The sequence below is a fragment of the Paroedura picta genome, chromosome 10, assembly GCF_049243985.1.
Source record: "Paroedura picta isolate Pp20150507F chromosome 10, Ppicta_v3.0, whole genome shotgun sequence".
Classification (NCBI taxonomy): domain Eukaryota; kingdom Metazoa; phylum Chordata; class Lepidosauria; order Squamata; family Gekkonidae; genus Paroedura; species Paroedura picta.
The window spans coordinates 31,443,816-31,471,266 of NC_135378.1; the positions used below are offsets into that span (position 1 = coordinate 31,443,816).

At 42.8% G+C, this 27,451-nt stretch overlaps 1 protein-coding gene across 1 annotated transcript in view; it reads right to left on the reverse strand.

Moving 5' to 3' along the window:
- LOC143820027 (uncharacterized) overlaps positions 1-27,451 on the reverse strand; it is a 45,882-nt gene that overhangs the window by 781 nt on the left and 17,650 nt on the right. Inside the window, exons 7-9 of the mRNA XM_077302394.1 lie at positions 15,801-15,865; positions 8,297-8,789; positions 4,566-4,686 (exon numbers count right to left, since the gene is read on the reverse strand). Of these exons, the coding sequence (XP_077158509.1) occupies positions 4,566-4,686; positions 8,297-8,789; positions 15,801-15,865 (679 nt within the window). The remainder of the gene's footprint in view (positions 1-4,565; positions 4,687-8,296; positions 8,790-15,800; positions 15,866-27,451) is intronic.

Here is a 27,451-nt window from a genome sequence, read left to right on the forward strand (position 1 = left end):
TCTTCCCTGATTGGCCAGGGTGTCAGTTCAAAGACTTTCTGGTTCCTGGTCACAAGGTTTGTCTTAAAGTGACTGTGCTCCAGAAGCCCTAACTTCTCTCAGCAGAGATATAGCCCCTCCTTTGGTTCTCTTAACTGGAGTTAACTTTCACTTGCTTCACTGGTTGGTGATTTATTTGTGTATAACTGTGCAGTTCACCATTTATTTTCTTTAAATAAGGGATCATTCAGAATGGGGACTAACAAGAAAGGCACAATAAGAGGACAAAAAAAACAAACAAAATCCTTGACAAAACCTAGGGGAGGTGTAGTGAGTATAAGAGCTGCTTGAGGTCTCGCAGTTACCCCTTTGTGGCTGAAAGACAAATTAGAAATATAGAAAGATATACATATGGAATAATTCTGTGGAAATGCATATAGCTGCCATGTCACTCAGCAGTAAACTAATGGGCATATAGAACAAGCCTCATGCATAATAACTGTGTGTGGCTGATAACCTCATTTATACAAATAGCTAAGTTCCCTGAGCTATCTGCTGCAAATGTATTTGGCAAAAATAGCTTCCTGGTAATGTCTGAGAGCAGGCCTTTGCAGTGTTGCATGTTTTCATATAAAACATTGCCTTCTGCAGAGAAACAGATCTCCATCAGGCTCTTGTAGCCACATGATCATTGATTTAATGAAGTCCCATCAATCCCCAAGGAAGGAAGCTCTGTTATGGAAAATGAGAGCCCAAGGAGGCATCTCAAATGTTGTTCAGTAGCCAAATCCAACCAAACTGACGGCCCATTCATTGTCAGGACTGAGTGTGGGTCCATACCAGCACAGGCTATGTGGAATATATCTCATGGTAGCTCTAGCCCAATTTTTTTTTAAAGCTTGGGTAAGGGGGAAAGATCACATATATCATGGACTGCCAGCTTCCACATGGTTACACAGTATTAGAATAGACAGGAACAACAGAGATGTCCCATGTGAATTTCTTCTTGTCCTTTTCAACTTTATTTACAGGTGGAAGACTTGCCAGAGTGTTCCCCGGCTCATTAAACAGTTTCATAGAATAAGCTGTTATAACGAAGATAAAAGGATTACTTGTCACTGAAGAAAATTATTCTGTGTAAGTGTTCAGTGAACTGGGGAATGCTCTGGCAACACTTCCACCTGTAGATAAAGCTGAAAAGGACAGGAAGAAATTCACATGGGGCAGCTCCGTTCTTCCAGTTTATTTTAATACTGTGTAACCTTTATACTGGAGGTCTCCGGGGATTTCAACTGCTCTCCAGATCAGTTTACCAATGGCTGTTTGCAAGAATGCAATCTACAGTATCAGACCCTGCAGGGGTCCTTCCCTTCCCCAAAACCCACCTTCCTCAGGCCCCACTCCCAAAATCTGTAGGTATTTCCCATTTCAAAGCTGGCAACCCTGCATAGATCTCACTTCTGCCACCCCTGCTCCTGTTCACTTGCGTGTTAGCCTCAACCCACACATCTCCTTTAAAAAATAATTTTGGAAATTTGTTAGGGGTATGAAGGAGAAAACGAGAGGATATTTTTAAATTACTATCCCTTTTGTCTATTTAGCCACCTACTGGATTTGACCAGTCCTTATCCCTTTGGCTCACAATACTCATAACATGCAATAAAAGCACCTTTCGATTTAAAAATTAAATCTCTGAAAGGCCCTATGAGAAGAGATGTGGGTGGGGAATGAAGAGAACAAGTGGAATACGGAGCACTATAAAATGCTGAACTAGAAATAAAGGCCACAGAAATTGAGAAAATGGGATACAGGAGAATAGAAATGGAAGCCTGAGCAGAATCAGTAGCTGGGTATGATATTGTTACCTGTTCCCATCCCTGCCCTAGATATCTATCACAGCATATCTGACTCCCCTTTGGCTGCAATCCAGAGGAAACCTTTTGAGACATACACTCCCTCACACAAAACAAGCAGAGAAATTTCTCACTCAGTGGCAACTCACAAAAGCTCCCCACAATGAAAAGGAGAAAATATCCTGACCCAGACAAAAGTCAAGAACCTAAGAAGGTCAAAATAAGGGAAACAAACGTAAGCCTCTGTAGGGTAGAACACAATTTTTTATAATATAGTACTAATATTTATTTATTGTATCTACTCGCATATAAACCAACCCGCATATAAGCCAAGGCAGCTAATTTTACCACATCTAGGCAAACTTATTGACTCGCATATAAGCCGAGGGTGGGAAATGCCCCATCATCACAGGCTCCCCCATCCAGGCTCCCCCCCCCAACAAATACAGAAGAGTCAAGAGGATGAATAACTGCTGGTTTTTGTAATCTGCTTTTCACCCACAGAAACCAAAAGAATAGTTTGGAAGAAGTGATTAAGAAGAGGAAGAAGTGAAGGCAAAAGGAAAAAAATATCAGAGTCCCTCAGTCAAACTGCTGATGTCCTACAAGCTGCCAGAGCAATGATGGGCTGGCCGGAGTAGGCTTTTATTTCAATTACCATATATACCCACGTATAAGCCAAGGTGGGCTTTTTCGGTGTGAAAAAGGTGTTGAAAAACTAGGCTTATATGCAAGTATACAGGGTAAATTAAAAACCCTAGGCTTATATCATAACCTCAATAAAATCAATGTATCAATGCTTCCACTGACCAGATGCATTTCATCATTACCACCTTTATCAGTGGTCAGGCATTAAATAAAACCAGCATACATAAAACAGAATACATACAAGACCTGTTATATAATTAGCTCCCTAATATAAAATGATGATATTTTAAAAATTGTGTTCTACCCTACATAGGTTTAAGTTCATTTCCCTTTTTTGACCTTTTTAGGTTCTTGATTCACAAAAGCTCACAGGGAAATAAATCTTGGTCTTTAAGGGCCACTGGACTTGCCACAACAGACTAACACGACTACCCCTTTGCAAAGAAACGTGTCAAATTAGCATTATGAGTGGTATTATCAGGGCTGTGCAGCAGCAGTGCTTGGAACAAAACTCAAAAGTGGGTTTTGCCACCATTCTAAATCTCTGAATACAATTGGCAGGAGGCATGGGGGGGGAAGGTATTTTCTATGCATGTACCTGCATCTGTTTGCACACAAAAAGGAACTAAAATGGCCATCCTACCTGTGCCTTCTGTCTTCCAGATTTATATTTTGATGCCATTTTACAAGTAGCTGAATTCAGATGCCCATGAAGTTATAGGAAAACATAAAAAGAGTCAATGGGATTATTTTTAATCTTAAGTGTTTTAAATGAACCTCACTCTTGAGAGCTTTGCGCATGGCAATAAAACTTACTATGCATGCATACATACATACATACACACACCTACACAAAACACAGCACTCTTAAACAATTATTTTAAACTAAATTAATAATTTGCTGGTCATTTTGATGAGGGTGACAGCTTAATTTTGTTTTAATTACAGAGACAAGATAAAATCAAGCAGGAAACAGAGTTGGCCCAATTATGTTCAATTACAGCACCATTAGGGCTTCCTGTTTTTCAGTGGAGGGAAGGGAGGACCTCTGGCCATCCAAATCATCATTCATAATGTCAGTGATTGGGCATTTCCAATCTTAGGCTGAAGTAGTTTTCCAAACAGATGCCCTATTGATTTTCAATGGATACACCCACTTAACTGCTGGACTACTCTAATGATCCTCGGATGGATACACAACTGCTGGACTACTCTAATGATCCTCAGTTTCCTAGCCATACTATTGGAGACCTCAAGCAGTCATTTCCCAACTCAATGTGATTTGACAGTTAGGGGATGCTTGACATTGGGATGGTATAAATTCACACCTATAGGATTTGCATGGCATTCTCATTCAGAAGATGAGTAACATCAAAACTCTACACTTCTACATGTTGCCTGTTAAATGCTATTCAAATGAATGCAATATGTTCTTAAAGGAACGAGTTGCATATCCATGGAATCAGGGGCATCAATTAACATTGTATTATTTTTTCTGAAATACAAAAAGAGCTGCTTAGTATAAGGTGGCCAATCTACAGATGATGTATGGAGATCTCCCAGCCTTACAACTGGTCTCCAGGTTAAAGAGAAAATGACTCCTTTGGAAGGTGGAGTCCATGGCATTGCACCCCACTGAGGTCCCCCTCCCCAAACCCCACCCTCTCTAAGCTCCACCCCCAAAATCTCCCAAAATTTCCCAACCCACAGCTAGCAACCGTACTTTGGTTAATACCTGAGAAGTTAAAGGCCTATCTAATAAAGCAGTAAGATGATAAAGGTATCTGTGTCCTTTTATTTCATGCACACAAAATTGTTACTGACTTTGGCTGCAGAATGTAAGAAATTATGCATCATAGAAGATGCCACCTGTCATAAACTACAATTATCAGCAGAAGTTTTGTAAGAAGCAAATCTGTTCTGAATCCTTATGCATGTTTGCATTATCATAACGCTAATTATTGCTGAGGCTTTGGTTTTCAAAGTAATGGTGCCTACTGCTCTGCACAATGTCCTGAAAAAGAAGTATAGACAATGGTTTCTGTAGATTATTATGTAATGAACTCAAGTGCTCAAAATGCTTACCTTCCACATATTGCCCATTGATCTTCTCTCTTGAGAATGAATTTGGGGGGACTTGGTTAAGAAGATCTGAACAATTCCATTCCTGTGCCCTGTCTATCTTGGCTGCTACCATGCAACGGCCCTTCAGGAAAAAGGATACACTGATATGTTTACTTAATGTTAATCATTATTTGTATTCTTATTAGTTGTACTGCAATCTGAAAACTTTGATCATTATCCAAAGTTAGGTACTTTTAAGTCTTCTTTGCTTCATGGAGTGGAGTGAAGGATGTACTTAAATCACATTCACATAATAAGGCTCAGATTTTGTAGCATCATGCTCTTATTTTTAACAAAATGAGGAAGAATTTTGCAGAGTACATTTAAGAGCATCCAGTGGTAAAATACAGTCTGCACCGTGCCCTGATGGCTTCCTTTGTTTACAAAGTAATATTTCCAACAAGTCATAAGGAATATGAAGCTGCCATTGGGTAGAGGGTGCTATAGAAATTTCTTAAATCCTGAAGCCTTAGCTTCTATCAGGGGGTTGGATCCAAAGTACCACCAGCAAAATTTCCCTAAGGAATAGAAATTCCCTCCCCACCCATCCCTGCATTCCACTCTCCAAAACACTTCCTTGGAGGATGGGATCCAAGTAGATATCTGGAGTAGAAAGTAAAGATATTCCCTGTGCAAGCACCGGGTCATGTCTGACGGGAAGTATATATATTTGTAATAATTGTACTCTGATACTGTTGATCCAATCCAGGATTTTAGGCAAGAGAATAATTAGTTTCTTCTGTAGGGTACTATAATACTCTTTAAATAATCCAACACAGAAACTCTTAGTTGACTGGCAGTGTGGTATATGGCAAATCAAGATGCAAGTCATATCTTTGGCATCAAAAAGGCCACAGCTTTATTAAACCAACATGAACTGAGGACTGGTCTGGAATGAGGTATGGAGGAAACGCCCGTGCAGCCATCTGGCTGCTTATGTGGGCTCAAGGGGCACCCTGGGACCCACTCTCTCCCAGCCAGGAGTGTGGGTCCCTTGCCCCTCAATACCCTTCTCAGGGAGGAAGCTGGTTAAATGGTTGCCAGGTGTCCACCTCATCCTACCATCCCTTCCTCCTGGCTCCAAGCCCCTCACCTTCCAAGCCAGGTAAGGCCACACTTGGTGTTAGCCGGTCTCTTACTGAGACCCCCTACCCCAGGGCCCCAGTACGCAGACTCGTCCCTGACCATGCCCCTTTATTCTGAAGCTGTGACTAATATAAAGAACAATAATCTAGAACCATAACATCAAGGGTGGGTGGGTGGGAAGCTGTCTTGGTGGCCCCACAGTGGCAAAGAGGGTGAGCTCCTACACGCGGTGCCTTAAGTTGACGTCCCCTGGAGTCCACCCCTTATGCTGCCGCTTGAGAGAGACTCACTAGCACGCTCATGCTCCCACAGGCCTGACGCAGCCGTGTCCCAATTGGCCTCCCCCCCCCCATGCCAACTGCAGCCTCTGATGACTCATGGCTACTTTTGGTTGAATTTCAGTTCTTAGGTTCTAAATGTGGCCACTCCAGACTTTTGTCAGCCAGTGAATTCAAAGAAGTCCTGCCACATATTAAAAGTTTTGTTTTACTTCTGATCCCAGGAGATGGCACCTTCCCCAGCGAAGAATGGCATCCTATCCACACAAACAGACATTTATCAGGCAATAATTTATTTTTTTCTGCAAACATCCAACATGGCTACTGAAATTATTAAGCAGATCTCTCAGCTTTTGATGCTATGAAAAGCAGTTCTCAAAGTTGAGAAAAACATGTAATTTTTCACTGAGAACTATTGCCAGGTCTGAGTCCACAGCTGTCTTACTCCCCAGGATAGAGCAAGAGATTTCTTTTCACCCACTTTCCACACATTGCTCCACCAAGTACCTATTCCCACCTGCCAGGGAATGTGACTGCCTTTTCCTCCTTAGCTTTCCTGGGCATGCCTTTTAAATGCTTCCCCAAGGAAGGGCCAACCCTGTGTTCATCCAGTCCTCTCTCCCCACCACAGTCCTAGGTAGTGACAGGCCCCTGGGCTAATGGAGATTTGCCTTGGATTATTGAGCTCTGTGGCCCTTTCTCCTGGACTTCTCTGAAATGCTGGCTGCCCCATCGGACCTCCCCTAAGAGGGTTAGTGTTTCCTGTTGTCCCTGCTCCTTGGCAGAGCTCCCCTAGATCTCAGTGCCAGGGTCCCCTCTGGTAGGAACTGGGCTGGGTTGGATTCTGCTGCTGAGAGCTGGCTGACTCCTGGACAGTGTTAATCAAGGCCCTTCCCTTCTGCAAATTGGCAGACACCTTCTCCAGCTTCAAGGCTTGCTGGTGCAGCAGGCTTTTGATGGGGCTTGCAGTTCTTTGGGGTAGGTGTCTCTGTGTGTATGTGTGCAGGTGCTGACCCCAGACACCTATTTTAATATGAAACACCTTCTCAATGATAGTTTTATTATTTTATCAGCCTTCTTTCAACATACTTACTGATTTCACAATAACCAGGAAGAAAGAGCTCAGGTTGTCAGGGACAACAGTTGTTCCTGTTCTGTGCCAAAGGAAGAATCGAAATGATGTCAGAATATCCATATATTATCTATCCATTTTAGATTCCTGTGATTCAGACTGGAGGTTCCTAGACAGCACCGAGATTTTAAAAGTATCCCAAACTGTGCAAGTGTTGGCCTGCAAGTTTGTACCGAATTTGCCTTCACAAGCACAAGTGTGGGAATGGAATTCCCTGTTCTCAGTAGCCACAGAACCCACTGGAGCCAGGAAAAAGTAGTTTGAGAATGGGTTTCATTCTTTCCGTGGCCTGTCGGTCTGCTTTTACTGAGCATGCAGTGGCAAAAGCAATACCTTCTTACTATGACTTTTCTGTTCTCTGTAGACTCTGATGAGATCAGGTGGCAATGAACAAGTGAATTTGTAGGCACTTTCAGAAGGTGCTCAGATATTTTGCTTGAAAGAATAGATCTTATTCCCTCTGACTACTTAGTATCAGCCACACAAAATCAGATACCTGAAGGAGAAAGTCCTGAGATTCTACTAACCCGTCCTTTAGCTAAGTAAAAGGCTACATTGCTGGCCCACTGAATGTTCTAGAATCACCACACTGTTGAAGCTTAACCTGATCAGACCCTTGGGGAGACCACTTAGACCACTAAGAGCATTATGTAAAAGCATTATGTAAAAGTGGGATATTATAATCTGTCCTACTTAATATTTCTGGTGAGGCCTTGGAGGAGGAGAGTGTCTCATGGCTTAAGTGCCACTCAGCGCTAAACACCTGTTCACGGTGGCTGTCCCACCCCTGAGTGCCTCCTCCTCTGACTGGCTTGCCTGTCTGTCCAGCAGCCAGCCAATTGCCTTCTGTCCCCCACCCCTCCTCCTTCCACTTCCCTCTGAGGCTTGAAGGCTGCAGCTCCCTGCTGTGTGAGACCTGCCCTTGCTGGTGAGTTCCCTAAGAGCTGCCTGCAGCCTTTCCAGGTCTTGGGGGAGGAGGAGGCCATCCACTGAGTTCTTCCACTCCACCCCCCCCCCCCGCCCAATCAAGCCCCCTTTGTATTCCTGAATGCAACAGGCTTGGCCCATAGTTCTGTTTAAAAGTTCTGGTCTGAAATCACTGGCATACATCCAACCTGTGGAGAGTGCAGAAGGAGGTTCTGTTGCTCCTGCAATTCTGTTGCCCACAGAATCCCCCCCCTGTTTTTTCCTCCAACCAGCAGACCCCCAGGAATAGCATATGGAGTGGGAAAGAGGAATAGGGAGAAGCTGTAAAGGTTTAGTGCCGTTAAGTCTTTGGAGCTGCAGGGTTGGATATATGCCAGTGTGTAATAATCAATATGAACCAGTCTGGTGGGAGAAACTAAGAGCAGCCCCAGTTCCCAGACCTGTACCCACTGGATAGCCTTGTGTGAAAGAACAGCCAAGATCTTGTTGGCTGAGTAGAACAAAGTAACATACAAATAAATGGTTAGTTTCTGTTCCCAGTGACAGAAGTTGGTCATGATGCCAGAATATTTTATGTTGACAAAATTCTCTAAATTACAAAATGTAGTTAAATCACTGGGATTATAGTTTATTATTAAACATTTGTATACACCTGAGAATAAAAGGTTATGGGTTACTGACAACCTGTACGATCTTTGTAAACAGCAATGCACAAGGAGATCTATTTTTTCCAATGGCCACATGGAAAATATTGGCAGTTTTCTGTGGAGAAAGAAGGCAAATATATATATGTATTAGGTTAGATGTGCTAAAGATTTATTTCTTGATAACACTTGAAATAAGATCTGTATTTTATTTTGCTTTTACAGTAACTACTGGTGGACCAGTTAGCTATAGATAAATGAGAGACAGAGGGCTGCTTTTTGCACTCTACTTTTTACTATCCAAAGGAGTTGCAAAGCGGCTTACAATCACTTACCCTTCCTCTGCCCACAACAGACACCCTGTGAGATAGGTGAAGCTAAGAGAACTCTGAGAGAACTAGGACTGGCCCAAGGTCACCCAGCAGGCTGCATGTGGAGGAGTGGGAATCAAACCCAGCTCTCCAGATTAGAGGTCTCTGCTCTATAGCCTGCTGGGTCTTTGCTACATGGGATCATACAGCCCTACACCCAACATGCTGATAGCCTGGATTCCCCTGAATCCAGCATGGCTGCTTAATTCTCCTGTGCCAGCGGAGACCTGCAGAGTCTTCAGGTTATGTACCAGCACCACCCTTTGCTGGACAAGAAAGAGTTGGCCATTGTCCTCATAAAACAAAAGTCCAGTGGCACCTAAAAGACTAGCACCTATAAAGACTGTGGGAGCTTTCATGAGTCACAGCTCATTCATGGAAGCTCATATGGAAATCAATGTGGTCAGTTTTTAAGGTGCTGCTGGATATCTGTTTTATTTGGCTACAACAAACACAGGTATCTCTTTGCAATCACCTAGGAGGCTGGGCAGACGCCCTGGGCTCAGAACGAAGTTTAATCACAATTTGGAACAGGTTCCTTAACGGTTTGGAAGCCAGTTAGGTGTTATAAACCATGTCTGTGAAAGAGTCCAGATAATCAGATGCAGGGGTTGTCTGTGGAACACCATGAAGTACCTACCCAAACGGAACAAAAATTCCTATCTTGCATGGGAAAGCAAGAATTTAACTCTGTTGGTTTTAAAGGTGACACTGGACTCAAATTTTGTTCTGTTATTTCAGACCAACACGGCTACCCACCTGAAAGATTCCTGCAGTATCTAGCATGCTTAATATTGCCAAAATTATCATAAGTGAGAGTTTGCTTCAACAGAAGCAGCCAACTCACCCTCTTATTTAAAAACAAAAACTGTATGCAGCTATCAGAAGAAGCAGGAGGGATGGAAAGAATTAAACATCCAGATACTCTATTTTATATGCATCATCTGCCATTGCAGCATGCTGCACTTTCAAATCTAAGAATATAACATCATCACAACAATAACATGTATATAAAGATGCATGTTTTTCTACCTTCATCCATAATCTCAGGTTCATTGCTATAATTCTGAAAATGCATTAAAAGTTCCCATATTTGTTTTTTTAAGCAACCCTAAACAATGAAGATCACGAATAGCTTTTAACTTTGAAGAGCCTTTATCTTTTTTGTGGCTATAGCACAGCTCAAATTTATTTAATTTTAAGCACCTATTAGCTGCCTTTCTCCCTTGCAGACAAAAGGCAGCTTACACTACACTTAAAATAATTCTTAAAAGCACAAGAAAAGCAACACAAATAAACAATAAGACTAAAAATCATTAAAAGCCACAATTTAACTGCAGACTGATTTGTGGCTCTCATTATAACAATATCAATTGCCCTTATGAACAACTTACCACAGGCAAGTTTGATTTACATTTTTACCAATGTGATTAAAAATGGAGGAAAAAATACGACCTGAATGAATGTGATAATAAATGAAATTTCACTGAACCAAACATTTGAAGCTATCTACAGCCAGCATTAAAGGTTTGATTTTAAAGTAATAAAGCTCTGCACTGACATCTACTGGCTAAATTTACAAATGAACAAAACGAACAACTGCAGGGAAACAATGAGAAAATGTAGATAAAAGATCTTTCTTATTGACTAATGTTACAAAGGTGTGCTTGGCAGCACCTCTAAATACATGCTTTTATTCTGATGCATGGAACAACATGTAAGGATGAATGGACTTTAACTGCCTTCATTATAGTCACATTTTCAACTTCCTAGCCAAATAGATAGGCGGAATTAAGTGTCACTACAATTGAAAGCTTTTATGTAAGTGTCCAGGAAGAAACTGATCATACAGAGCAAGATGTGCTGCTAATCATAGGTGGGCTTACAGCAGGGGTAGTCAACCTGTGGTCCTCCAGATGTTCATGGACTACAATTCCCATGGACCACAGCCCCTGCAAATGCTGGCAGGCTTACAGTACAAAAAAAGAAAGGTTCACAATGAACAATCAACATAAGAAACAGGGAACCTTTCTAAGGCATAATCGGAAGGAGCACGTGGAAAAGCTCTTTGCTCACTGATGAAACAAGACTGAGGTACAGGCCGTGGATTGTTAATACCTGGGTCCTCTTCTCCTTTCCATCTGATCATTGTAAAATATATACTTTCCCTCTCCCCCTCCAATGCTGTCTTCCCATGCCCTATCTAGTGGGCAATTTGTTGGTAGTTTAACTTACTTAAAATGAAAAAAATTGATTTAAAATGACAAATCCATAATTAAACAAAGGGTCAAGGACATCAGCCGGCAAAGGGATCTAGCCAAAACACCAGAATTTCTGTGTCCAGATAGGATCCGATACACGCTTGTTCCAGCTCCATACCTGTCAGACCTAGAACTTATCACCCATAGAAGGGCCTTCGCCCAAGCAAGATGCTCAACTCTACCCACTGCTGTGCTGGAGGGGCGCTACCAAAAGAAACCCCTTGCTCAGAGACTCTGTCCTTGTGCCAGCGGATGGATAGAGTCAGATGAACATGTGTTTCTGTTCTGCCCCATTTATGACACTATCAGACGCACCTTTATCCAGCCAATTCTGAACACTTACCCGAGATCTTCCACAAAGGAGAAAATCAAGGTACTGCTTCAAGACGCAGATAAGCAAACAACTCTCTGCACAGCTAAATTTTGCACCGCCGCCATGAAATTGCGTACTCGGTATATGGATCAAAAAAATTATTTATGATCCAACCCTATAAGTACAAAGCCATTTTTTTTTAAACTGGTAACTTAAAGTATGTTTTAAATACTGACTATGATGTCAGACTTTTAACATTTTTATAGCATTGGCAGTTTTCCTGCTTTTTGGATTGTCTTGGTTTTAACTGCATGTATTTGGGTTTTGGTCTGAATGACCGTGAATAAATATTGATTGATTGATTTAAAATGACATCTTCTGCTAAAAGCCATCAAAATCAAAATGTTATTTCTAGCTGTATTTGAAGGAATTTTGCAGAGCTTTAAAACTGGCTTTGATTTGCATTTTATCAACTATAAGGCCAAGTACAAAAATCTCCAATTTATGTCATTTATCACCTTTGTAAGGAGAACAACTATGGCAATATTAAACTGCATATAAAAATGATGATCCAAAATGTATTCAAAACAGAAGCAATTTGTAGCTCAGTCAAAAATTGGATTTGTGTCAGAACTTATCATCTATAGAGAGCTTCTGTCATTTTAAGAATAGAATAAAAGGTATGGTTTTTATTGTATCCCTCATGGGAATTTCCATCTGAAGTCTCAAATGCATATTTTATCGGGCTTCTGAATTATTAACAGCCCTGGTGTGGGAATGCTGGCCTCCACTTGGGCCCTGGGGATACCCTGGAATGACAAATCCTCTCCAGACTACAGGGATCAGCTCCCTTGGAGAAAAAGATGCTTTGGAGAATGAGCCCTAAGGCATGTTACCCCACTGAGGTCCCTGTCCTCTACAGGATCCACCCCCCAAATCTTGAGACATTTTCAAACCTGGATCTGCCCTCCCTACCCCTCCCAGTAGCTGGGTGGGACCTGGCAGCTAAGGTTGCCAACTCTGGGTTGGGAAATGCCTGGAGATTTTGGTGGTGCAGGCAGGCATGGGTGGGGTTTGGGGTGGGGAGGGACCTCAGTGGAGTTTAATGCAACGGAGTCCACCCTCCAAAGCAGCAATTTTCTCCAGGGGAACGGATCTCTGTCACCTGGAGATGATCTGTAAGACAAAGGGATCCCCAGATCCCATCTAAAGACTGATATCTCTACTGACAGCCCTATATTTCAAACCTGAGCTTTATAATTCACATGTGATTCCTATGCTTTCTCCCAGCATGGTGGTATGGCAAGCCTCTAACAGCCTGAAGGATTCCATGCCTATGTTTGCTTCACAGAGAGAAAATGTCAATTTTGCAATATGGGGACACTTTGGTAGCTAAGCAAACGCTATGAGAGATGTACAAACCAACCGATCTATAATGTGAACCCTTTGCAAGCAATCTATACATCTACATCCATATCTGTATACGGATGCTTGCTCTTTCGCTTGTCTCATTTCACAGTTAAACTAGCCTGAGCAAAACAGGATTTTTTTCCAATGTGAGCTCAAAAATAGGCAGCATCCCTCCATGTTGATAAATCAAACATCCAAACAACAAATAATTTTAAGGTTTGTTTTCACAGGCAACGGTGGAGAAATTCACATCAAAAATTTAGCAACTCTGACGACTACTTTAGACGTAAGAGTAGAATTTTGCAGGGTGTCTGTCAATGTCAGCTGAATTGTTAGTTGAGAGAGTATTTGACACCATATATATCGAATAAGGCATACATTAATTATGGGCCTTAAGTCCTGAAGCAAAAATAACCCTAATACATATTCAATTAAATATTAAATGTATTTGAAGAGCATTGCTTCCTGTGCAAGAGAACAATGGCCTGGGTTGCAGCCTTGTCAGAATACCATTCTACTTTGGGAAAGACATTAGACCAGCAACACTACAGGGAGACCGCCAATACTCAACTTGCAAACAAATCTTGTAGGCCCCAGGGCTCCCTTTAGAATGGTGAGAAACACTGCTTCCATTTCCCCAGATGTTACTAGCTCTCACATTTTAAAATGAGGTGGCAGAATTGCTTGGAATGAGGAAAGGTCTGACAGGGCCAGGGTCTATGTGGGTAGTTGGCCCACACAGTGAGGCCCAGTTCTGTGGGTAGTATGTCTCTGATGGCCCCACCCTTTATCAGGGGATACGACAACTGAGGGCTACTTTGATCTCAACTCTACTTCCATTTTACAGAAATCAAGTTCTAGAAGCCTCAGCTATATCATTGCACTTGCCTAGCAGCCTACAATGTGGCCACTGGAGCTTACTGGGCATTATTTTTTCAGGTTTGGAAACAAATGCCACATCCATTCCTGGCTCCATTTTGCAGATTTATTGATCATATAATCAATGGCACAGTTTAGAATTAGACATATAATGAGAGCCAGCTTGGAGTATTGGTTAAGATCAGCAACCTCAAATCTGGAAAACCGGGTTTGGTCCAGAGAATCCACATGCAGCCAGCTGCACACATTGACCATTTCCGCACAGAGGGGTAGAATGCGCATGGCCTCCTGCTAGCAAATGTAGGATGGTAAACCTCATGTTTGCAGCCTTCAATGCTAGAGACCCCTCACGAATTTTCCCGTGCCCTCATTGCAGCTTTTTGCCTCCCAACAAAGCTGCAAGGGAAAACAGCCAAACTTCTCCCCCCACTCCTTGGCTTGTCAATCACAACAAGCCACCAATCACAGCACAGCAGTTCTTTCATGGACTGATACTTTCTTCTCCCTCAAATCCTGAAATTAATTTGTTTAAAGGCACTTCCACATTGCTATGCAGTAATGCTACAACACAAATGCATTTTTAATTAAAAAGTAACACTTCTGCATTGCAATGGAAAAATGTCAGAACAATACAGCATTCCCTCCCCCTTTTGGGGATTCATGGTGTTTCAGACTGTATTTACCCCCACCCCCACCCCCACTTTCTCCATTCATTCCCCACCTCCAGATAACACAAACGGGACTGTGTTTTGCCTGCCTGATCCCAAAAAGTCCATGGAATCCCAAAAAGTCCAAAAAGCCCAATTTTAAAGAAAAATTTATTTTACTTTTGACAATGTAGCTTTGCGGTTGTGCTGCAGTGTGGACCATGCCATTAAAAAAAATACTCAGAGCAAGAAATGGAGAGGGAAGGATGGGCATGAGGACAGGACAACTCTACAGAGACTATTGTGCTTTCCCCCCTCCAGAGGGCTTGCCTCTGTCTTCTCACCAATGGGATGTAAGATAAAAAGTGGCAAATCCAGATTTGGCAATTTCTATCATCCCAAGGCAAATCTGGGCAAAACTTGAGCCAGCCCCTGGACAGCCTCGGGATACAGATGATGTCATATGGATGGGGCTCTAAAACCTGCCGGCAACCAGAGGATGATTCCCTGTGTGGAATCAGTCCTTGGACCAGTCATTGTTCTCTCAGAGCTTTCTCAGTATCACCTAGGTGTTATTGTAGGGAGTGAAAAGGAAGGCAATTGTAAGCCACTTGGAGACTCCTTTGAGTAGTAAAAAGTAGGGTTCGAAAAACAGCTTTTTTCTTTTTCTTTTAAACTATCAGCATTGTTTCTATTATTTCGGGAGACTTTAATGCCCCCATTTTTTATAATATTTTAGATTTTCTGCAAAATTGGAGCGTTATTTTCTTTGCCTCAGTTTAGCCTCACAAAAACCTTGTGACGTAGATTAGGCTGACAGAGAGTGATTAAACCAAGGCCACTCAATGGGTTTCCATGGCAGAATAGCAATTGGAAACTGGGTCTCCTAGATCCGCACCTGACACCCTAACTACCATAGACAATAAGAAATAGATTTGTTATCACCTGGCATTCTTTCTTTTTGTTTGTGACACATTGCTGGGTGCAGCCCATTTTCTTCCTTTACCCTAACTGCCTCACCATGTTTCTTCTGTACGACTGATATAAGAGACAGGCTAGTGGACAAGATGTGTTTTCAATATTAATATAATTGCTATCATCTCCCCACCCTCCCCTCAGGCTTAATCCTGCATATATCTTGCAACCTCAGTTTATACTCATCTGGGCCAAACAGGCCACCCACACATAGGTAAGCAAAGGGTTACAGGCACAATTTAAATCATGCAGTTTTAGAGGGAGGAGAGTTACCTTAGAAAGTGAGATGTTGCATAGAATCGTTCATGCCACAAGTCAGCGAGAATACATTTAAATTCCTGTAAAAATTGAAAATAGAAGTTATATTTAAGGAAGCCAATATAACTGTTTTGTAACTGTGGTTGTCTTTTTTTTAAAGATATCCTTCCTATTTTAGATGGCATTTATGGGATACATATGATTTTAACTGCTTTTTCAGATAGGGTGAATTTATATTGTTTTAGAATTCATTTATACATCCTTACATAATGAAGGTACAATCTATATTTCTGAGACTTAATATGGTCCCATTTGTGCAAATTTAAATCCACAGATAGTCGTTATGTAGATAGAGAAGAGAGCCAGTGCTGGAGAAAAATCCAAAAAACCCCCCACACAACTAAAACCCTAGACCCCCAAATTAAAAAAAAAAGTGAGTATACATAACTGCTTTCCAGATACAGAGGGCAGACAAGGAGTGGCGGGGGATGGGGAGAGGAAGGATAAATCTGAAAATAAATAAAATAATTAAACAGAAGCTGCTTCCCTCTGCTTCCTTCAGACTCTGAGGCTGTGAAAATGGGGACAGCTGTGGGAGAAGGTGCAAGACCTGCCAGGCTTCCTCACTGCTGAGGTGGCTTCATGTGGGAGAGGCTGAGAAGGCAGTGTGAGATTTGCCCCATCACAGCTACTGAGGTGGAGAGTCCACCCCCTCCCCCCAGGATCCAGCCATGATAGTGATGCTGAAGGTGGACTGTGAAGAGATGTATGAGTTATCACTCCCTACCATCTGTCAAGGTGACAGCAATAGAGGCTGGCACAGAGAGGACTAGGACAGGCCCAAGCCACTATGGGAGCAGCCCAGTGAAAGGGGGTTCCCCCCACTGAGTCTCATGAGTCTCCACTGGTGCTTATCTAACTCTTCATTATGATTGGCTCAGGGGTGTCCTTTGTGTCATGTCCTCCATTCCTCTTCCATTTTCTCAGCCCTCTGTAAATTCCCCCTCACTACCCTTTTCGACATTAGCCATGATGCATCTGTACAGAGGATACTAGCCATGGATTGCTTTCAACCAAAGTTTAACCCACCACCCCCACCACCCCCATGGTTTGCTTTCAACCAAAGTTTAACCCACCACCCCCACCACCCCCATGGTGTGCTTTCAACCAAAGTTTAACCCACCACCCCCACCACCCCCATGGTGTGCTTTCAACCAAAGTTTAACCCACCACCCCCACCACCCCCATGGTGTGCTTTCAACCAAAGTTTGACACACACACAGACCCTAGTTTGCTTTCAAACAAAGTTTGCTGGGGACACCTAGAAACAAGAATATGGATTGACAAGAAATTCATATTTGGTTTTTTTGTTACTTATTGCATCATTTGTTTTAATGCTTCTAACTCTGTATAATTTATCCAATGTTGTTACTGACCTGGTATATAATAAAATTATAATAAAATTAATAATAAAATCAAAATAAAAGAATTTGATAAAATAGGATTACACCTGATTCAGTGCTATTCCCTCCACAATAGAAGACTGAAAGTTAATGCTAAAAATAAAACTACATTGACTTTGTTATGACCATTTGTGGCTGCATTTTGCATAAATATTTGGGTTCCAACTTTTGCAGGATTTCTTGGGTAAATGCTACACTTCTTCTGAGGGCTGGGACTCAAGGAAAGGAAGGCCCACCAGCTGTTGGTGTTTTGCAACTCCCTGCACTGCGAGGTAGAGAACTGGCCTGGAAATTGCACTTTGTAACATTTTTTTTAATTAATATTTGAATTCAAAATATATACTTTCCTCATTCCCACAAGAAAATTCCTGTGAAAAAAACTAGGACTGATTGCGCAGTTCTGATTTGCTGGCGCATTCCCACTATATTGGATTCTAAATGTAGATTCTGAATTTTTGCCTGGCATTGTGTATCCGTAGTTTTCTCCCATCAGGACTCCAATTGCTGCATTTGTTTTGCATTTTCTTGGGAGAGTGGGCAGACCCACTGTGATGCCTCCCACTCTTTTTTGGGTCTGAGCATGCTCAATAACGCATCCACACCATAATGCAATGAAACATTTCAAAAAAATGCATCCCTCCATCCCTCAATTCCCATAGTACTCAAATAACCCAAGCAAGGAGGGGAGTTCTTGTGTTGGTGTGCACTCAGTCACCATGCATGCATGAAAACAAAGCACATCAGCCACCATTACACAACTGCATTCCTGCACAAAAGTTATGAAGTGGCCTGTTGCACTTTAAATCACAATGTGCATTTAGACACTGGAGGGGAAGACAGGGTAGGTGGGGCAGGGAATTTGGAGTCCTCGTTTGTTACTTTTAACTTTCTTGAGCATCCCCAGAAAGCGAGCACTATTGTTACTACAAATTCAAAAAAAGAATTAAAATACAGAGGAAAGGGCAGAAGGAAAGGCAAATTATTAGTCAGAGGTGATATGTATCACTTGAGGTGGGAACGGAGGCGGAAGCAGACTAGAATCCTGGGCTTCCTCACTGGAAAACTGCAAATTCCCTCGCAGGGGGGGGGAATTGTGTTTTCCAATGATTCACAAACATTTGGATCTGCCCCTTAAGAGCTGAATTTGTGTGTCAAAGGTTTGTTATGCTGCGGAACACGAGGAAGGGCATCGTGGCATTTTCTGCGGCTATGGAAACAGTCTGTGTGAAATATGCAGACCCAGAATCAATGACTCCCAACACTCCCAGGGTTGCTAGCATAATGTTCTTTTGTCAGCAGCATTCTAACACAGCACTTTTGCGAGGAAATACCCTGATGAGGAATTTTACAGGAATATGAACAACATGCGGTGCTAATGGATCCCAAGAGAGTCCATGAGCAAGTTTAGAAACCACAGTCTTTCACTTCTGGTACTTTTAAGTGCATTTTGGATCCAGACCAGAATGGCGTTAAAGAGGGAGGGAAGAAAACCCAATGCTTATTTTCCCTGAAAGCTCTTTTCAAACTCCTGGAAATGCCTCTTTCTTCAATAATGAGCATACAATAAGTGGATAAGTCCACAGAATCATATATTCTAGTGATCATGAGAGATTTTTACCAATTCCACAAAGTTATTTGTATAATACAGACTACAACTGATTGAAAATGCCTAAAGAATATTATACAGGTCCGTAATTAAACTGTGCAAGTCAAGTTCTTTATGGGCTGTGCACAATACGTTGATGTCACAATGTTTTTACCAATAAAATAGTAAAAATTACCAGAATCCCTTGGTAGACCAGGCTTTCTCAACCAGGGTTTAATGAAAACCCAAGGTTTCTTGATGGCCCTGAGAGGGTTTCTCAAATGGGTGGTGAGTTACTTTTTAATATATATTTTAACAAAATGTTAAACAATTATTTAGTGATATGACCAGATGTCATCATGTAGTTGGCTCATTCAGAAAACTCCTGGATCATAACATTTCAGAATGAGTGAAAATATATTTCCTCACCCCCGTGTAGGTGCACAAGCCTAGATCACACCTGCTGTTCCTTATGGTGTTATCGGGGTTGCTTACAGCAAAGGTTCTATACAATTATAATAACAACACCAAGTTTAATTTTATAATACACCTTTCCCCATAAACTCAGGGTGGGTAGCAGCAGAATTAAAACATTACATTCAGATAAATTATAACAATAAAATCAATTAAATAAATCCATTTAATTAGAAGAAGAAGAAGAAGAAGAAGAAGAAGAAGAAGAAGAAGAAGAAGAAGAAGAAGAAGAAGAAGAAGAAGAAGAAGAAGAAGAAGAAGAAGAAGAAGAAGAAGAAGAAGAAGAAGAAGAGTTGGTCCTTATATGCTGCTTTTCTCTCCTTGAAGGAGGCTCAAAGTGGCTTACAGTTGACTTCCTTTTCCTCTCCCCACAACAGACACCCTGGGGGGTGGGTGAGGCTGAGAGAGCCCTGATATCACTGCTCGGTCAGAACAGTTTTATCAGTGCCATGGCAAGCCCAAGGTCACCCAGCTGGCTGCATGTGGGGGAGTGCAGATTCAAACCTGGCTCGCCAGATTAGAAGTCCGCACTCCTAACCACCATACCAAGCTAGATCCATTAATTAGATTTAGTTCAAAGCCATCTCTTCCTAATAGTTAAAAGTCTCAGAGGAGGGGCCTTGGCTGGTGTCCAGGTAGATTGCCTTAAGATGATACTCTGTTTGGTTTCCTCTTTGGTTCCATATAGGTTCCAGGTAGGGAGGCCAGGAATTGGTTGGTGTTAATTTCCTGGCCTCAGCCAGAAGCACTCAGGACAGGAAGGATCTAGCAGGGTGGTCACATTCTAGTAGCATTAGTATAACTTTGCTATGAAGTGATGTGGGTTTTGACACAAGCCATTTATCAGTAGGTGTTTTGCTGTTTTGGTTCAGTGTTTCCAAACAGCTCACCATTCACTGTCTTGAAGGAGCAAGATCTAAGAGCCATCACACTCTGATGAATAGATCTCCATAAAACATACTGCATCAACTCACTGTCAGTCCAATCTATTATGAGCTAACTCTTCCTCCCCTTAAGCATATTAAAAATGGCATGTACCACTTTGCACAAGGATCTCCAAGGCAGGCCTTGCCAGATTTTAGTCATGGAATCTGTTACAAAGCCATGACCATGTGAAAGCACAGGCTATATTTCCGAGCCACATTCTAAGCAAAACCTGGTTTAGATGGAAAATGTATCTATTTACTTCAGCCTGTCATTTTCACTGAGACTCCAGAACAATGCAACAACAAAAAATCTAGGTGCTTTCCGCACAAGGATCAATTTTGCTGAATGTTTTCAGTATGCAGAAGGTAAAAGGTAAAGGTATCCCCTGTGCAAGCACCGGGTCATGTCTGACCCTTGGAGTGACGCCCTCTAGCATTTTCATGGCAGACTCAATACAGGGTGGTTTGCCAGTATCTTCCCCAGTCATTACCATTTTACCCCCCAGCAAGCTGGGTACTCATTTTACCGACCATGGAAGGATGGAAGGCTGAGTCAACCTTGAGCTAGCTGCTGGGATCGAACTCCCAACCTCATGGGCAGACAGCTTCAGACAGTATGTCGCTGCCTTACCACTCTGTGCCACAAGAGGCTCTTGCAGTATGCAGAAACAGTATATTAAATAGTGGAATTTCGTCATTCCGCATACCTTTAATTTTAGTGGAATATTGAAGTCCCAGTGGCGTTGTATTCATTCCCCAAATGTTTCCGGTCTCGCTGGAATCGCAACAAAGGAAGCAATATTTTTCCACGCTTCTTCCCGCCCCTGGCCGTCAATCCAACAGAACAGAACTGTTGTGTACGTGCTCCCGAAAAGCCCCTTTCCCTTTAAAAACTTTTTTTTAAAGCTGAAAACACCAGGAGCAACGAATATGTGTTCATTCATTGTCTCAGAAAGACCTTTTCTGCTGGCGTAGGAGCTGGCACTTAGTCATTTACATGCTGTTCATGTAAAAAAAAAAAATCCCCGCTCATTCGTTGTTTTTGCTGGTGTAAGAAAAAAAAATGGCAATTGCGTCTCCGGAAGCTCGGGGGCGAGAGCGAGGGAGGGACATTCTTTCTACCGCTACATTGAGAATGCACATGTCTTTTTCGAATGTGTTGCAGGTTGTTCTCAAGAGTCTAGCGTTTTTTTTAGGGGGAATCCACTTTTCTGGATTTCCCGAAATCGCTACAACGAAGTGATTTTTGCGGAAGTGTTGCAGGAGTGTTGCAGATTGTGTACGACGTCATGCGGAATGTTGAATTAATAGTGTTTACCAAAGGTAAGACTTCTGCTACATTTAAGTCATGCGGAATGGCCCCTAAAATATGACATCCAAACAATACAGCAAAAGGAATTACAACAGAAGGCAATACAATAAGAGGAAGACAACGCCCTCCTGAACCATTCCACTATACTACCAGCCTAGTAGTGCTTAAGTGTGGTGGAGAACCAGGTTTGATTCCCCACTCCTCCATATGGAGCCAGCTGAGTGGCTTTGAGCAGTCACAGTCTCTTTCAGAGCTCTCTCAGCCTCACCTACCTCACAGGGTTTCCATTATGGGGAGAGGAAGGGTAGGTGATTGTAAGCCAGACTCCTCCAGGGAGTAAAAAGTGGGGTACAACTAAAAAAGCTCTACTGCTTGGTTCTTTCACATCTCTGAGCCCTGTAGGAGGGCTTCTCCAGTTCTATCAGTACAATGATTGGCTCCGGTTGGTTCCATGAATGATGCCTCACAATTCAGACTCCCTCAAAACCCCTGGCAAACAGGCAGGCTTGGCAGTGCATCCTGAAGATCTCCAAGGAGGGCCTCCCCACCTCTTCTGGGAGCTCATTCCATAGAGCTGGAGCCATGATGGGAAATGCCCCAGGCTGGCAATGATGCCAGGCAGGCCACCCTAAGTGGTGGGAAAGCCAACAGATGGCTGCCTGCTGAGGTAGCTGCCACAGAAGTGGGACATATGGGAAGAGATGGTGCTTTGCCGCTATTTTTATGTAGGTAGAACAAGGTCCCCCACCCTGTTCCCTTAGGGCTTGTTATTATATCAAGCTGCCTCGGAAGCATAAGTAGGGGAGGCACGAAGCCCACCATCTGGCTTTCAGCCCACACCTCCAAGTCCAGGGGGAAAGATGACAGGGTGCGCAATTATGCTTGAGCCCACCCACCCACCAAATACCAGGCAGCACTGTAGGTTGAAGGGAAACGCTAGCCTTTTTACCAAGGAGCTGCTTTTCATTAATGCGTGAAAACTAACCAGCATCCAGGAATGGAGGAAGAACACATCAGTGCCTCAGAAGAGGCACAGGGGTCAGGTGGTGGCTCTGTTTTGAATCACTGCCTCTTTCCTTGGTGCCAACTTCACCGATCATTTGGTGGTCTAGTCCTAGCAGCAAGGGCAAACCCAGTGTAGCAGGGGATGCAGGCGGAGCTGCTATTCCTCAGCACCCTTGCTTGCTTGTTTGCTGCTGCTATTTCATGGTTCTAACACTTTAGCTTAATTTGCTCGTTCTCAGGTACACGGGAAGGGGGCTAAAAAAGTCTGCAAGACTACATCTGCACCTTCTGCAAACACTTCCCTCTGCCTGGCCTTTCCCCCTCCTGCATCCTAGCAATACTCTACCTTGGAGAGGGATTCCGACAGCTCAGCATTTTGATTAGAAAGGGGTGGATCTCCAGAGACACACAAGAGACTCACAGCGCCCCAGAGCAGCCCACTGGGCAACTCTTGCCTACTTTACCCAAAAGCGTTCCAGTGCCCATTTTGTAATACAAGCTGCCTTCAGGGGAGGAGTGCCAGTGGCTGCCTGCCTGCTCTGTCGATGAGATTTTTTAATTTTCCATAACACTCTGAGCCTTTCTTCTATTAGCCTGACATTTGGCAGAGGAGATCCCTTGGGTGAAGAATACGATCCCTGCCAGCTTCATCTCGATTGGGCGGAATCCAAGCCTATGTTTTACATTGAAGCCAGTGACAAAACAAATGCAAATATCAATGTTTTAACCCACAAAATTAAATGAAAGCAAAACCTAGTTAAGACACTGTGTAAAGGAAATGGAAACAGCTTGTACAGAAAAGTCAGTCAGGGGACCGGAGCCTACTCTGTGATGAGCTGCCGTCAGAGGCTTTTGTGTTACTTTTAAATACATCTCAAATTAGAATGTGGAAACCTGATTGTGACCCACAACGGCGATTTCCAAATTCAGACTCCGCACAGAAGTCAAGAATTAAGCCAATAAATGGGCACCAAACCAATCTGGCCTTGTTTATGTGTGTGTCACCTTCACCGTTTATGGCACTTTCTGAGATGTTGGGTCTTGGCCAGCATTTCAGATTTACTTTTCAAAAGTGAGGGAGGTAAAACATGACACGGACTGCCATCATTAGCAAAGAGGGACAGAACTTGCAGCCAGTATGGAGCCAGCTGCCGACTCTCTTGCCGGCACGGATCGAAGAAATCGCAGCCACACCAGGCCCTGAACTTCAGTCCCTGTTTTTCCCATGGCTGGAGAGTCACAGGAAATCCCAGAAAGGAAGCCAGTGAGCACATTACATCTAGACCAGTATCACTTTTTGAAAGTGTGGCAGTGAAAACACATGCCAAAGTGGGGTTGTTGTTGTTGTTATGTGCGAAGTCGTGTCCGACCCATCGTGACCCCATGGACAATGATCCTCCAGGCCTTCCTGTCCTCCACCATTCCCCGGAGTCCATTTAAGTTTGCACCTACTGCTTCAGTGACTCCATCCAGCCACCTCATTCTCTGTCGTCCCCTTCTTCTTTTGCCCTCGATCGCTCCCAGCATTAGGCTCTTCTCCAGGGAGTCCTTCCTTCTCATGAGGTGGCCAAAGTATTTGAGTTTCATCTTCAGGATCTGGCCTTCTAAAGAGCAGTCAGGGTTGATCTCCTCTAGGACTGACCGGTTTGTTCGCCTTGCAGTCCAAGGGACTCGCAAGAGTCTTCTCCAGCACCAGAGTTCAAAAGCCTCAATTCTTTGACGCTCGGCCTTCCTTATGGTCCAACTTTCGCAGCCATACATTGCAACTGGGAATACCATAGCCTTGACTAAACGCACTTTTGTTGGCAGGGTGATGTCTCTGCTTTTTAGGATGCTGTCTAGATTTGCCATAGCTTTCCTCCCCAGGAGCAAGCGTCTTTTAATTTCTTTGCTGCAGTCCCCATCTGCAGTGATCTTGGAGCCCAGGAAAATAAAATCTGTCACTATCTCCATTTCTTCCCCATCTATTTGCCATGAATTGAGAGGGCCGGATGCCATGATCTTTGTTTTCTTGATGTTGAGTTTCAAGCCAACTTTTGCACTCTCCTCCTTCACCCGCATCAACAGGCTCTTTAGTTCCTCTTCACTTTCTGCCATTAGAGTGGTGTCATCTGCATATCTGAGGTTGTTAGAGTGGTGTCATCTGCATATCTGAGGTTGAGATGGGGTAGTCTTCCAAAACTACCCCATCTCAACCTCAGTGGGGTAGTCTTCCAAAATTCCAATGGCCTTTGATTTTTAAATTGAGATTTAAGAAATTTTTAGGCTGTCTCTTCAGATATCTGGTGTCAGGCAGCTTATTTTTGTTTTCAGAGCAAACAAATCTCCAGACTTAGAAAACAGCACCAAACAGTGCAACATAAAAACAATATCCAGCAGCAACAAAACAAATTAAGAGAAAATGTAAAGTCATCAAACCACAATGTGCCACACAACATTGCTTGACTCTGTATCTTTCTGTGCTCTGTATAGGTTACCAGAGGCAAAGGAAGATTTTTCACTGAATTTTGGGGAGCAGGTGCAACTTTCCTTCCTCCCCTGTATCTAGAGTAAGCTATTGTAATGTCCCTCTTCTTCACAACTATTAAAAGTAGGGATCTGTTCTTCTTTGTACCTCTTCATCATATTTCTTTAAAAAAAATCCCTAAGCTTTAATTGAACCAACAAAAGTAGTGCACGGCATGGGTGCAACCCTATCTCCTGACTTTTGGATCCTAGTCCATTAGTTCAGGACCACAGGGGACCAGGGGACTGTGTATAACCCTCAAGATACTTTTGTCCCAGCTGACTCTAGAGAAGACATAGTGTTGGAATATGCAAGATCTGCAGTCTTTATGATTCAAGAACATATGAGGAATATCCTCCTGGGGACATCAGAAGAGATGGCTAGTTAGCATAGATTCGGAACTTCCTGATATTTTTCACATTATCTCCTCCTATGCCCTGATTGGCTCAATGGGAGACTTCCTGCTACTTTGAGCACACTTCCTCCCTGCTTGCCTCCAAAACAGAGAAGATGAAAGAACAGAACAGTGAGGGTTACTAGAACACTTTTTCTTGCCTCTTTTTATACAAAGTTTGTTCCTGTCTTCACAATGAAACTATTTTATTCTTTTAAGCAACTTGGTGCTGCACCTTGCATGTTTAAATGCAATCTGTTTTCAATCTGTTTTCAATGCAATCTGTGTGAATAAGAGTTCACCAAGCATAAGGCCCAGTTCCCTAGCAGGCTGCATATATTCTGAAGTATGCATGCATAGGGTTTTTCTGCAACAGTTAAGAAGGCCAATAGCACGAGGAGAACAATGTAGACAACTCTGGGTCCCCATTGGGGAGACAGGTGGGATACAATTGAATTAAACAGTCATGCATAGAAAACACGTCAGACTGGAGCTTTCAAAGTGGTTTTGTTTGGTTAGAATGGAAGCTAATCACAATGTCCTACAATCTTCTAGTGGTAATTAGTATCAGATAATGTTACATTGCTAGGAGAATTGCTGAAAATCAGAGGTGAAGGGGTTTGTCAAATTCCACAGGGCTCATTTGCTGTCATCATTCCCTGGACTTAATGTAAGTATTAAGACTTGGTTAAGGCTGCAATTTAATGAACCGATTAGATCTAACCCATATATAAATCAATTTTCTTGGACAATACAATCACATTCCTTCAGGAAGTCCATGCATTTTATTTCTGCCCTGCACTTCTTGTAGCTGTGAAGTAAAAGCCTCCTTTCCTGTTGTCCCCCCCCCCCCCTACCACTTCCAGCTCCAAGAGTTTAGAAGGGCTTTTAAAGTATCATTTTATTTCTTTATTCCATTATTCAATTCCACTAAGTAGGTGCATTCCTACAGAGCTTAAGCTTCAGGCTCTGGCAATATAAAACTAGAGGACTGAAGGCATTGGTGGTGAGTCTAAAATATTATTAATAATACATAAAGATTAGTGAAGGTAGGCATTTCTATAGGTGACTTCTCAGAAAAACAGAACCAGCAAAATCAAGATATTTGAGGGATATATTTAGGGTTACCAACCTCCAGGTGGTGGTAAGAGATCTCCTGGGATTACAACTGATCTCCGGGTGACAGACCAAATAGCCACTTTGGAAGATGGACTCTATGACATTTAAGTCCCTTCCCTCCCCAAACTCCAACCTACTAAGACTCCACCCCCAAATCTCCAAGTATTTCCCAACCCAGAGTTGGCAACTCTGCATAATGAAAAAAACAAAGACTGTAAAGATAGGTCAGCTCACTATCTACTTCTGCACACGTTTCATGTCACATATAAAATAAGAATACCACACAAGCACCTCCAAAGGCAAAACAGTGCTTAGAGCAGTGGTTCTCAACTTTCCTAATGCTGTGACCCTTTAAAACAGTTACTCATGTTGTGGTGACCCCCCAACTATAAAATTATGCAAGGGTTCTTTCACAGAAATTATACCAAAACTGACCAACGGCGTGAAGATCCATTGGTCATGATTGTATATAAGTTGGTTTTTTTCTGGGGTTTCTCAGTTCAGTTCTGCCTGTTGTCCTGCCATGCCGATCTCGCTCTTTTCTGTTGCTCCAGACAGATGAACACTCCATCTTGTTCTACCCCAAAAGGCTGTTGTGTATGGGCCCCCCCCCCCCCGGCCAAGCTGCTTGCCCTGCCATGACCCCTGTAAAGGGGTCCTGACCCCCAGTTGAGAACTACTGGCTTAGAAGATTGTGCCTAAGGTGACAGAATTTCATTCTTCTGTAACCAGCTATATCCATGAATCTGGGCCATTCCTCTGCTCGTGGCTTTACATCAAACACCTTTGCCACTGTGCTACAACAGTGACTTCCATCCATTATGACACACCACAGAGTAAACATTTGTAAACAGTAAATCAAAATGACTCATTCCTGGCTCA